The sequence below is a fragment of the Mytilus galloprovincialis genome, chromosome 14 (genome assembly GCF_965363235.1).
Source record: "Mytilus galloprovincialis chromosome 14, xbMytGall1.hap1.1, whole genome shotgun sequence".
In the NCBI taxonomy this organism is placed as follows: Eukaryota; Metazoa; Mollusca; class Bivalvia; order Mytilida; family Mytilidae; genus Mytilus; species Mytilus galloprovincialis.
This window is the reverse complement of record NC_134851.1, coordinates 35512962-35527928: the sequence shown is the minus strand read 5'-3', so window position 1 is coordinate 35527928 and position 14967 is coordinate 35512962. Positions and strand designations below refer to the sequence as shown.

Genomic DNA, 14967 nt, shown 5'->3' with positions numbered 1-14967 from the left:
CTCACTACAAACCATTAAAGTCTGAAATGGCCTATATCTGTACTCGACTGTACTGATTTTTACTCGACCTGTCTGAATTGGTCTGACTTTTACTTGACATTACTCGACCCGAGTCTGAACCATACTTGACTGTACTGAATCGTACTTGACCCTTATCTTTGCCGTTGAAAATAGTCTGAACTATTACTCGACCAGTCTGAAACAGTCTTAACCCATTCTCGACATGTACTCGACCTATTTTTCCAGTCTAAACCATACTTAACCAAAGGTCTGAACAATACTCGACCAGTCTGAACCATACTAGACCAAAAAACCTGTACTTTTTTAACTGTTAAAATAAATTTCTTTTTAACTGACATATATAACAGCCAACAAAATTTATAAAAAAAAACTGTTAACCTTATAAAAGAAATATATCTCTGATTATATTTAGGATAAAAAAAAATATTATATATTAATTATATCAAAAAGGGATAAAATTAAATAAATAAATAAAATTGTTTTTCTGATTAGTGGTGAAATATAAAGTATAACCTCTGCTTGGGGGCAAACTCATAAATAAGATCACACCTGGTCAGAGGTATTAAATTCTAAATAACATTGATTCAAAATTGCAACATCCTGTTTAAATTAAATAACAAGGCCTTTCGAATATACATGTATGTACTAGATAAGTAATACACGAATTTAAGAAAATAGGGCTGTCTTTTTATCTGTAAAACACACATGTACTGAGGTAATTAGAACATATTAAAGTGCTTTATGCATGCCATGTTAATTTGACAAAAAAATACTTAAATTGATAGAATTTTTTTTACTGTTACTTTGGAATACATAAATTCCTTTTTTAAAAAGGTTATCAAGGATTGCTATGGAAATTCTATTATCATGATTATATTAAATTCTTGGTTTAATAAAACAAAACAATTAGGCTCTCATTTTTTAAAAATCTATTAAGTTGTTTTATATACTATTTTATATATATATCTTAATAAAAAAACATTCACTGCATTATTACCTGAACTCAACTGACACCATAAATCTATACTAGGCTTAAGTTAATGGTGAAAATAGTCCAGTTACCATAAAATACTATCGAAATATTCATAAAATTTTGAATAATATTGAAAATATTAGTCACAATTAATTTTTTTATATTATTTGATCAGCTTGTTTTATTTATATTTTAAAAGTTGATACATATTATTATCATGATTATGAAAGTGTTGATTAATATTGAGTTGAAGTTATATTATGATTGATTATTGTAAAATTTTATTTAAATACTGTATTGAATACATTTTTAATTTCAAGTTGTTGTTCAAATTTCATTTTTATTAAAAAAAAAATCCTAAATTGATCAAATTCAGTTGATAGATACAAAGAATAGGTCTAGGTTGGTTAAGACTTGGTCGAGTATGGTTCAGACTAGGTCGAGTACGGTTCAGACTAGGTCAAGTACGGTTCAGACTCGTATAAAATGGTTAATTTCTGGTCAGTACACATTCAGACTGTTAAGTATGGTTCAGACTACAGTCGAGTATTATCAAGTAAATCTCAGACGAATTCAGACTGGTCGAGTAAAAATCAGTACAGTCGAGTACAGATATAGGCCATTTCAGACTTTTAATGGTTTGTAGTGTCTACTATAAATTTTTAGAAGTTTTTATCTAATTGCGAAAAAAAGCCTTCTCAGAGATGATATCTTCAAGTATGTCTATTAGGTAGATGATGATAGTAAATCAATCTCCTTTTTTAGAAGTTTTTTTTCCAGTTACGAAAATAAATCCTCTCAGAGATTGTCTAAAACCAGTAACCTTGTCTATCTGCAATCTGTTAGGCACTATTAGCAAACTAAAGGTGACAAGAAACATGCGGTAATGTGTTTTGTCGTGATTGGCATGATTGGTTGAAAGAAAATAGGCGTAATTCGTAGAAAGACCAAACCTGGTTACGATTGAATTATGTATAAGCATCATATGTTGACCCGATGTACGTCATCAAGTATATGACGAGATTTCGATACTCAATTTATTTGTCTATTCATATAACAAGAGAATATATTTACTAAAACTTGTGATATTAGTCCTTTACTTGCTTCTTAATGGGTAGTTAAGTTACGTCCATGTGGTATCAGCAAAGATAGTGGTCATGATAAGTGAATGTTTAAGCGTTGTCTTGATAAATAAAAGGTTTCTGATTATTTGTTTTAGAACAATGGAAATTTCCTATAAGGTTTCACAGATTCCAATTAAGGTTGCACCCTTCAGTGAAAATACATTTGATACGTTGTTATGATAGTTGTAGAGAACCGTGCACGTGTATTGTTTGACTCGTGTAATAAATCGGACAGTTATTCTAATAGAATTTTAAGTAAACTAATTTATTCTTTTCAAATCCACATTTCTTGACTTTGTATTGGTTATCCAGCATATGATTTTCAAACAGTACTTTTCAATTTTTCTTAATGTAGAATATTCGAGTTCATTCGTGTTATATTAAATTATAAATGTGATTATTAATCTGGCAGTTTCGGCATAGAATTTGTATTCTCTTAGTCTGGAATGACTTGAGCTAAAGAGTGCAATATCAATGAAAGGACAAAAATGAAAGTAGGTCTACTAGGAGATTACCAATGATTACCAAGATTAACAAAATCAAGGCAATTCGGAGGTTGGACAACATGTGAAGCAAAGACTTCGAACATACATTTTATAAATAATTGTGTCCATGAACCGATCGTAGCAAAACCTACTAATACTTTTTGCCTATAGGATATCTTATTTCTTGTCCGTATCGAATTTTTATGATTATTTTCCATGTATCGCTGTGGATACGTTATATAGAAATTTATTTGCATTTAACTGTTTGTCTTCAATAACAGATTAATTCTGATGATTCATATATATACAACATTTTCGCTTATATATATTAACTTTTTAATTATTTATTATCATCTTTAACTGTCAACACCTGAATATACCTCTTCGCGGTAGATTGTTCTGTGATAATTTGTAAAATTTTACACATCTATTTATATGAATGCATTTTCCCAACATAAATGATCTGTGGTAATCAGCTGGTCGTCTATGAATTTCTTTAATTTGATGGTATTACACGTGGCGTTTGGGATATCATTTAGGTCAAGTTCGACCAAGGCCGTTCATCTTCGTCAGCTGCCCTAACCTAATTTATTTTAATTTACTAAAACATTTCATTATTATTAAAAAAAATTTTGCATAACTTTACTTGTATTAAAAAGAATAATCTTGTGTAGCGTTTTAAAGGTTCATCAGTATAAATGAATATTTATCATGTGACTTTTTTCTCCCTTGTTAAAGAATAACGGATGATTACACCTCATTGTGTGTTTGTGTATTTAATTAAGGTAAGTCGTACACAATATAAATACATTAAATACCTGTTATGCATATTGCATTTAAAAAAAGGAAATTCTCGTGACAGGTATTTCATTTCAATCAAACGATTTTGTCTCTTAATTTATCTTAATGAATACTACAAAAATGGGTCATAATAATGTCATAGAAATGGCACGAAATAAAAGAACATTTACAAAATCATTGATACTTTTATGCATTTTATTCATTCTTTATTTCTCTACAACAATACCCAGTTTATAAAGGTTATCTCATATATTATCTTTGAGAAAGTCGGTCAGATATAATGTTGTGATCCTATATACATGAGTCATATAATTATACTAAACTTCGCAAGTAATGCACACCTAAATTAGTACATATTAGTTTTTTTTGCAGTATGCTTTTGTTAAGCAGTTTGGTTAATTTAAATTGGCTGGTCAAAATGATAAAAAATACTTATTATCACCCCTAGTTTTTGGTGGGGTTCGTGTTCTTTATTCTTTGGGTTTCTATGTTGTGTCATGTGTACTATTGTTTTTCTGTTTGTCTTTTTCATTTTTAGCCATGGCGTTGTCAGTTTGTTTAGATTTATGAGTTTGACTGTCCCTTTGGTATCTTTCGTCCCTCTTTTATTAAGCCTTTACATAGTTCCTTGTCAGATGGATTATAGAAAAAATCGATTTCTTCATCAGGCCAGCGCACTTAGGTGAGGTTTATAATTCATTCAAAGTTGGAAGGCAAGTAAGTGCAACTATCCACGATTTCCCTTGATTACTTGTTTTTCGGAATTAAAAAAAGGTTTCTAACGTAGGGCGTCCGTTTGGATGTTGGTGTTTGGTCATTTTTCAAGTACATGTATGTCGAGTCGGAAAGTTTGAGTAGTGGCAATAACGGAACATTTATTGCAACACTTGCTATTTTTTATTGCCAGTCTTTGTTTTCTATTCTTTATCTATAGCATCCCACCCTTGACAGCCTACCTACAATATATATCAACATAATCCAGTTCTGGATGAGCAATAATGTGGTTGTCACTGGATGCTTATGCCAATTTATCCATCGATCTGGTAAATCAACCCATCATGTTTTCTGAAATTAAGTTTACTTTATAAAAGGATTTAAAAAAACACAAACATATTTGAGTTCCATGTCGACAAGGAACAGTATTATGTGGAAAAGATTCAAATTGTAGACTATTTTAGTGAATAAATCTATAGATACATCTGGTCTAATTAAATTTAAAGTTATGTTTATATCCGGATAATAAATATGAAAGTCGAAAGTCGTCGAATTTTTTTTCGATGATTAATTAGATGACAACTGCACATTAAAAAATTGAAAACAACACGTTTAAAAATGAGACAAATGTATTCATGTGTATTTATGAATAAAAACTGCCGCTTTTTGCAAACGATACTGTTCGTGAAATCAAATTATTTATCTCCTTATCTGCAAATGATGCCAGGAAAACTAAAGTGGTCACACAGGAGATATTAGAAAAAAAATCACAGTACTATACGAGGTTATACCCCTTTAAAGACGTATATGTAGTTGTCTTAAAAAATATTTTACACAATAATGTTATTATATAATTACATGTATCCTATACATATGCTTTTCTATCATTCTGTAGAAATGGATAGATCAATATACGAATTGCGATTTATTCAAAATTTTAAACTAGAGTTAAATATGCTATGAATCAAAGGACTTCCGAAAGCCGGTAAACAAATTTGTAATTGGAACAAATATGAGTGGAGCAGGATACTTGATAAAAAGTGGAAAACAATAGGATAGTAATTTTGATGTGTTTTCTCTTTCTTTCAGACATCCAAAATGTCCACTAACACCAGTATATGTGGCATATGTTTACTTCGACAGATAACACAAACATCTAACCACTGGTGCCTGCAATGTGAAGAAGCTCTTTGTGATGAGTGCAGAGATCATCATAAATTACTAAAAGTCACGCGAAGTCATGAACCTATACCAATTTCTGATTACAATTCAATTCCGTCATCTATAACTGACATACAGCAATCATGTGTCTACCACAATGAACAATATCAACAGTATTGCGTTGAACATGCGTTACCTATTTGTTTCAAATGTATCAATGACCATCGTAAATGTAACGTCACAACTCTTGAGAAAGTCATCGATAACGTCAAGACCTCTGAGGAATTTCTAGACTTAGAATCAAGGATTGAGGACTTATTACAAAATATCGATCAAATTAAAAAGGAATGTGACAAAAATTGAAGAAACAAAAACGCCACTTGTTCAAGAAATTCGACAGAAAAGAGCAGAAATAAACAAACGCTTAGACAGTCTTGAGAAACAAATTATAAAAGATCTTGACGAAAAGGCATGTCAAAATTGCAAGAGTATTCAGAAAGTTTTATCACCGGTCAAGGAAAACGAAATCATTATCAGTAAATGTCAGGCAAATTTCCAAAAGATGAAACAATACGCATCTGATCTTCAAACATTTCTCGGAATGAACGAAATTGAGGTAAAAATTTATGAAAATGAACAATATCTGCATTTATTAAAAGAGGCAAAAAGTTTGGAGCAGCTTGACCTAGTGTGGAAGGTAGACCCATTTGTGGAAATTATTTTGAACAGTGTAAAGAACTTTGGATCAATTGAAATGAGAACTCATACAAGCAGCATTGAGTTTACTAGAACGAAAAATAAGCAAGCGCAGTTACAAGTAGTAACAACGAAGAAGACTATTGACGATGTGAAGTTGATTCTACAGAAAGAAATTAAAACAGACGGAATTGACATTAGAGGTTGTTGTATGTCAGCAGAGGGGGACATGTTATACACTGATTATCAATTCCAGATAATCCAGGGTTCATCGCTTACTGTAATTGCATCAGATAATAAACTCAAATATAAAATGTCACTAAATCCTAGGTTAGGGTTTGACATAACACTAATTGATGAAAAAAGTGTTGCTATATCTGAAGAATCAAGGGAAAAGGTCGGTATTGATATCATAGACATTAAGAAACTAAGCAAAACAAAGTTCATAAAACTACCTAGTAGTCCATATGGAATCGCACGAGATCACAACTCGCTGTTTGTTTATGTAGAAGGACGTGGTATATACAAAATTAATATTTTGGACGGTACTACATATTGCGTGATCAGTTGTATTTTACCGGCATATTCATACGTAGCTGTATACACAGACAGGATATACTACACTAACTACGAAGACGACAGCGTAGTATGTTGTGATCGTAATGGATCACGTGTTTGGACTTTTAAAGATGACTTGGTTTTGAATGAACCGGAAGGCATCGCTGTTGATAATAATGGAAACGTGTATGTTGTTGGAGTAAAATCGTCCAATGTTGTCATTTTATCAAACGATGGAAAGCACCACAAAGAACTTCTGACCGCAGATGATGGTCTAAATTCTCCATCGGCTATTTTCCTTGATAGAGAGAACAGAAAGTTGCTTGTTGTAAATACCAAGCAAACTGCTTTTCTTTACAATATTTCGTTAGAGTAACTAGAAAAAAATGCACATACGATTTGTGTGTTAAACTGAACCGTTCTTAATTTTTTGATAGTGATTTGAAACCAGCGGTTCACAACAATGTTACAAAATTGAAAGTAGAATGAAGTAAATTTAATGTAAGCTGTTTGTTAAGTAATTAATTCGATGTTGTATTTGTGTGAAATGAAAAAGGACCTCAAATATCAGCAACCTTTGAATATAGTCTATGTGTTCAATGAATTAAGCTTAATGAAGAAGTTATAGAAATTATTTAAAGTGTATAGAGTCAGCTGTTTAGATACAGACTAATCACGACGTATCTAATACTTACATTTTGTACATTGGTATACTTACATCTTATTCAATACAATGCCTAAAATACCAATGTAAATTGATTATTTGCGTAAGGATTAAAAGACGCAGATTGTAGTCTTGTCAGTGATATGTACATGAATATGAAACAATTTTATACTGTTCATTATATTTCTGCTGAAAAGTTAACAATAGCATGAGGCAGAAACATTTAAAGTTTTGTAGCAAATATTTCATGCATGTTCAGGACGATGTTCAATTTGATACCGTCTTTCAGCAATATAGAAAAAAATATCAAAGTATTTGACATATTATTTGATGTTTGAAAGAACAATATACCGCGTCATAAAATCCCTTCTACATTCCATGTGTCCAAACAATTGGAGAGATGGACAAACAGGCGTAGTACTTATAGATTTGGTGTACAAGATTGTTTTTTTAAAACTTTCCTTTTTGTATTCTTGTTATGAATCATTCGGTAATGAAAGATAATTTATATCCACCTCTGACTTTCATAGTTCGTTTTAAGCGTTTTTAAAGCAGATCGTTGATTTTGAGGGTCCACGAAGCAGATTGTTGTTTTTGAATGTTGCTGACGCAGATTGTTTGAATTTGTATTCTTGACGCAGATTGTTGGTTGTAAAAAGTAAAATAACAAAAAAAAAAACGCACTTCTTGGGAAATTTAAAAGGGAGAGTCAGTAATCAAAAGGCAAAATTTAAAGCTCAAACTCATCAAACGAATGGTTAACAACTGTCCTATTCCTGACTTTGGCATTTTTCTCATGCCAACAATGGTAGAAGAACCCAGGTGTGATCGATAGCAAAACTTCTAACTTGTACGATAGTCGCTTAAAACTCCATTATATTGACAACGATGTTGAACAAAACAAACATATGTCGTAATATGTAAAAATGTCAAAATAAGGCTACAGCAGACAACGTTGTGTTATAATCTTAATCACGTTAAAACAAAACCAATCATGTGACAAAAAAACACAAAACCGCCTACATACAAAGCACATCAGCAGAAATGAAACATAAAATACAATTTTCACCATAACACAATAACGCAATGACGGGATGTTTAGGTAAGTATAGAGCAACATCATATATAACAACAATAAAAAACCGCATACACGCAACAAGGTATATATACAAAGCAAATTAGCAAAAATAAAAAAAAGAATACAAAGGTTTTACCATAGAACAATACCACAATGCCGTGATGTATAAGTACAAAGCCACGTCAAAAGTATATCACTAAAATCATACTAAACAGTAAAAGTAATATTCATAAAGACAAATAAAAAAATACTTTAAACAAGATGATAAACAACGTCATTACTCATGATATATACTTCAAGACCCTCATGTATTATTTGTGAAGTTGATACGGAATATTTACCAACAAGGTTTTGGTACCTTCCGATAAACTTTTTTGAAAAAAAGGGCGAGACGTTCTTTGAAATTCAACTTATTCATCAACCTTTTACTCAGACACTGGTTCCTGCGGCATATTGTTGGTTTTTTTGTTTGTTTTTTTTTTGTCGTTTCTGACCCAGTCTTTTGATTTGGAGCATTTCTGACGCAGATTGTTGACTTTGATCGTTCCTTTAGCACATGGTTGAGTTTGAACGTTCATGAATTGGATTGTTGATTTGAGTGTTCTAGACGCTGATGTTTGATTTTGAGTGTTCCTTAAGGACATTCTTGCTTTGAATGTTCCTAAATCAGATAGTTAATTGTGAGAGTTCCTTGAGCAGATGGTTGATTCTGAGCATTCCTAACGCAGATGGTTTATTTTTAGCGTTCCTAAAGCAGGTTATTGATTATGAGTGTTTCTGTAGCAGATCGTAGATTTTGAGCGTTCATAACGCTGTTTGTTGCTAGTTTGCAATTACATGTATATATATATATGTTGTGTACAAATTTTATTGTTGTACAAGTTGTCAGTGTTTTATGAACCGGTTAACACAACAAATTGATGCAAGCACACAGTCTTTTGTTTGGCATATTCCTGTCAAATTTCAAAAACTATATGATACAGTCTAATAATGAGCATTGATACTAAAATATTATAAGAACATAAAAAGTATTTTTTTTATGAATATGTGCTTGGAATATACAGATTTTTTTTTTTTAGAATTTAAACAATTCAGGTGTTTTCATTTCCAATTTGAGGACAAAGAGCAAGGCACTAAATGTTAGGTTAAATTTAAGACATCAAACTGATACATTTTAGAAGATAAAGTTATAGACCTGATGCAAGAAGGTATGTGTCAACAAACTTATAACATGTATACAAAATCTCTGTACAAATTACAGTTTTTACAAACTTACATCTTGTACACAACATATACAATAGATGAATTCGTCGTTTATTAATTTAGATTTAATTACAAAGAATCAGATGCTTTCTATATATCAAAGAGAGGCGAACGATTCCAAAGGGACATTCGAACTCATAAGTCGAACATAAACCGACAAAAAGAAAACTAAAGACGGAGCAAAAATTTACTATCAATAAAATATGAAGATGTGGTGTGATTGCTTATGAAAAAAATATACCATACAGTATAGACGACAAAAGCTGGTCTAGACATATAAAATGTATAACCAACTCAATAGACATGACTAAGGACATAATTTTTAACAAAACATTGGACTTGAGATAAGCACTTAGAATTCAAACGGTAAAATCAGTTAAAATTAGCAGTATTCAATAAAAAAGGTAGAGGCACAAGCATCAATAACGTTAAAACAGTAGAAACATAAAATTTAGGATACAATATCCCGTTTTCGACAAAGTGCTTAGTGGTAACGAAATCCTTGACTAATTAACAATGTATCAATTCTACATTTTATTAGGGAGAATAAAGGAAAGATACAACTGACTTTCCGGGCAAATTGTACGAATAACGGACTCCATTAAAATTCAGTGCAAATTGTTTGCTTTGATCTTGAGTATTCAAGACTACAACGGCAATGGTTCCAAGCGGATTTTCGAACGCAACCGATCGCAAACCATTCACGTTATCAGTTGAATCGATTCTGACTGCTTGTGTCTTGACTACCTTTGACAAATGCCCTATGATGAAGTATTCAACCTCTTTTTGGTACCGGTCAGACCCGGAATAAACTGTTACCACACCTCTACAATCTTTGCAACCTTGAACCTGGACCATAGGTCCGTGATTTTGATCAAGGGCAATATTCCAGAATAAAACTGCTTTAGCCCATACTCTTGGTTGGTGAAGGAAAAGATTGTCAAAATTCCAAACCAAGTTGCCTTTAAAATCAGGTGAAGCCGCAAAACCAGAACATTCTGTAAAATACTGGTCAATATTTGAAAATTTTGAATGAAGTCTTTCCGGTTCAGATTTGTCCCCAGCGTAGCAATGCCATGCCACGCCCCCAACATATTGTTTCGCATCATTGTCTCGAAGAATGTTTTCCGGATACTCGTGAAGATCCCAGTTATGGTCAAGAATTAGAATTTTAGTGTTAATATTATTTTGTCGAAACAGTGGTCCCATATGCCATTTAATAAGATCTCTTTGTATCTGCCAAGACATTGTCATGGTTGGGTAACCACTTGTTTGATAACGAGGCTCATTTTGAATTGTAATTGCAGTTATATCTATCCCTTCTGCTTTGTATGCTTGAATAAATTTTACAAAGTATAGAGATAAAGCCTGTTGGTATTTTCCGTCCCAATCTTGATGAAAATCGCCGCCGTATAAAGTATTGGTCGATTTCATCCATGCCGGAGGACTCCAAGGTGTAGCAACTATTTTCATAGACGGATTAAGACTCAATGCTTCCTTTATGATAGGAATAAAGAATTCGCGATCTTTTTGAATACTGAAGTGATTCATCTGGAAATCTGTTTGTCCATTGGGTATATCATTGTATGTATATGGAGGGACAGCTTGAAAGTCAGATCCGCCCATTGTTATCCTTATGTATGACACACCTACAAAAGAAAACAGCAATACTTTTACATATACAATAAAATACTAAGAACATTATGGTTAATATCAATTTTATGAAAGCAGTAATAAAAACGTGGCACACATATTTTGTGATTTGCTTGAAATTGTGTTTGTTATTACGGATAATTATCGCTACTTTAGAAATTTGTCTTTTATCTTAATAACTGATAATTTCCTTTCATATCATGGTAGAGTTAAATGAAAAATTTTCACTGGAAACTATGGCGCACACGCCGTTGTCAATGCAAACGGCGTCATAGGTAAATTAGCGATAAAAATATTATCATTTGTCATCTAAAGTGTATTGCTTTCTCTATTTCGTCGTACCGCCTTAAAGGTAGAAAATCAATTGAATTTTACTATTTAAAAGGCGAGGCTTGCCGGGCTTTTTAAATAATCTAAATGTAACTGTTGAGACTGACGATATATCGTAATACACGAGTTATCATGTTGAAATCTGTTTCTTTAAGAATTTTTATCCCTCCTTTTTAAAGGTTTGAAGACAGTTTGTATGTGACGTCATCAGGTATGGTTGCCACTTTTTATAATGTCACAATAGGACAATTCAGATAAAAAACCAAGAAAATTTCGACCAATCATTTGCAGAGATCCAATTTTTCACTAGTGAGGAGAAATATTTTTATCACACCGATCAAGAAATGTAAAAATAGCGAAAAATTAGAGAAAAGTATTTTCACACTCGGTGTAAATGTCGAACTACAGTTAATAATCATAAATGATAATACATAGTAATTGAACTTTTTTGAGTGTATACTGTAAGAAATAAGAGAAAACAGTGGTTTTCTATATGCCTTTTTTTCTGCTTCTTTGTTACATTTTTGTTTGTTGTTTAGTATTATTAAGATTATAACTATAACACAATCATGTTGACTGCTGTACACCTATATTTGATATCTATTATGTCTGTTTGCTTTGTTCACACATTGTTATCAATCTCATGGAATAGTATTCGACTGGCGTACAAGTGAGAGATTTGGCTAGCTATAAAACCAGGTTTAACCTACTATTTTATATTAAGAAACTAATTGTACCAAGTCAGGAATATTAAACTGGTTATCCATTCGGTGTGTTGTGTTTGAGCTTTTGATTATACCATATGATTAGGGACTTTACGTTTTAAATATTCTTCGGAGCTCAGTATTTTTTGTGATTTTACCTTTAACCGATAACAAAAACATGGTAAATTTGTTTTACAAATTAGAAATAAGAGACAAAAACTGTGGGTATCGCATACACTCAAAACCGAAGAAGACTTATCATATCCACAGGTTTAACGTCCGTGATATTAAAGGCCTAGCCCACCGTGTGGATGTAGTCTTAGTAAACTATACTGAAGAGAAAAATAATACTCACCAATTCCATCTGTAGGGCTAAAAAGTTGTCTCATAATTTCATGTCTTTTTGGACTGTGGTAGATTACAGAGGCAGCTGAGTTCGACAAACCGGCGCCAAAACCCTCCATCGTCTGATAACGCTGGTTCTTGTTGATATTTATTTGAGGCAAATTATTATTGTCATGCAAGGGATACAGATCTGCTTCTTGTGATAACTTCTTCGACTGGTCACCAGTAGTAAGAAGCACTTGCACCTTCGCTCTGTCCAGCGTACTGAATAGGAACGAATCGACAAAAGTGACAAAGAGAAAGGAAACTGAAATCAAAACATCAATAGATTAATGTATTACACTATTAGTTGCTTCTTTATATTATGCTACAAAAAAAAAAAAAATCAAAAATGTATTAATTCGTGTTGGCTTGTTTTAACTCATCGGTTACCTCTATTCTTTATTTTTTTCAAATAAGCTGTACTTAATTTAAAACTAAACAATCGTATAATTAAAGCGATTCATTTGACGTACGTCAATATTAGTCTCACATTTTTATTACATATATATATTTATTTTCGGAATAGATTCATTGTGATTTTGTACATACTTGACCAATAATTTTAATTTTCTCTTCCAAACTATAGGTGCCATCGAAAATCTTTAAAACTTAATTGTAATTGTAAAATACATGTGAATACAATATACATTCTCCTTTTAATGTCAACTTACAACAAATTTGTCGTCCTTCCATCTTTGTTTTATAAATGTATGTGTGTTCCTTCTTATTGACTTTTCCTTCATAGTATTGGTATATATAGTCTGAGATGTTATCTTCTACAGATGTAGGCCATACCTATTTATGTATTTGTTTAACGTCTACGTAAATTGTTAGCTTACTAGCCTATAACGCTATACTCACTATTAACCTCCATTTGGCACTTTAAGTTATTTTGATAAAAAGAAATGTGTTCAATAATTAGCTTAGCAAAACTAGAATAACACATACGATTGTTCATATTGGATATTGGATATTTCGAACCAAGTAACGATATATAGGACAAATCTTATCAAAATAACGATATCTGACTTAGATGAGAACACGAGTAAGGCTATATCTAAATTTTAATCAGATTGCATATGAATAAATTTAAAATGTCACTTTCAAGATCTTATTGTGAAACTTCAACAAATTTTCTTATTTTTTTTTTGGTTTGTGATTAATCTAAGACCATCCAAAAATTACGGGAAAACTAAGAAGAATTACAGTGTCCAGTATTTGTCGTTGGTTCATGATCATAGGACTCAACATAACAGAAGTATATATCAAATATGATTCGATTGCAAAGATCAACCACCAAAATTGGAGCTGATAAAAAATAAAATGCATCCGGTTATTGCATACATGAAACATGAAACATAACATAAAAATATAAGCAGACGTAGAATGATTGCCAATAACTCATCGTTAGATACCAAATGAATAAGAAGCTAACAAATATTGGTCACCGTACGGCCTTCATCAAATGAACAAAATGCATACCAAATAGACAAATATAAAAAAAAAACGCGAATAATAACAGCCTGATTTATTTATGAAACAATGAAAACTATATTTTTTATTAAAGCAAAATTACACCAAAAAAAAAGGCCAAAGGCATGAAAATTAACTGTATTAATAACAATGATGACATTAAAATTTACATAAAAAAAACCAAATATGATATTATAGCAACAAATCAATCACTGAATGGCTTCTAACTTGGAACATGTTCATTACTAACATAAAAGAGTAAAAAAAATATAAAGTTTACAATATTTGTTTTATTAGGAGGCATTCAGGTTTGTTTTTGGTGTTGGTTTTTTTTTTGGAGGGGACAAAATTCTATTTACATTTATTTCCATGAACATTTTCTTTTTTGTGGGGAACATATAATTTGCTAAAAAGTAAAGAATACAGAAATAAAGCACTTCTATTCAGACCCCTCTTTATGGCGGTAAGCATACGCGTGTCTTTATAAGAAATACTGTAAACTTACATTATTATATTTGCGTATGGTCATATTGCACATATTGTGTTTCGTACTGAATATGCATGAAATATTTGCAACTGAACAATAAGCAAACACCAATCAATAGTAAGTGATCCTGTATTTTAAAAGAAGTCGATCAGTTTTTTTCCTGATGAATACAAGGAGATGTTGAGAAAACATAAATGAGACAGCAACCCAACTACAAAATATAATCAAAAGTTATCTAGAGGGCAACATACATGTACATGCTAAGTCTTCAACACTCAATAGTGTCTTATTCATGCAAGCATTTTGTAAATCGTCAAGAGTCGTTAAAAGTTCAAAAATGTTGACTGAAACAATCAAACTGAGAGCTCTTTCATCCACACACAGTTGTCCTAATA

The 14967-nt window shown here is 31.6% G+C and overlaps 1 protein-coding gene across 1 annotated transcript; it reads right to left on the bottom strand.

The window, feature by feature from the left end:
• Positions 1-10059: 10059 nt before the first annotated feature.
• Positions 10060-13347, bottom strand: LOC143059759 (uncharacterized). The gene is made up of 3 exons (XM_076233314.1): positions 13284-13347; positions 12581-12877; positions 10060-11187 (listed from the first exon to the last, which is right to left on the bottom strand). Exons 1-3 carry the CDS (start codon positions 13303-13305, stop codon positions 10076-10078), a joined length of 1431 nt encoding a protein of 476 aa, XP_076089429.1. The 5' UTR covers positions 13306-13347; the 3' UTR covers positions 10060-10075.
• Between the last annotated feature and the right edge of the window lie 1620 nt (positions 13348-14967).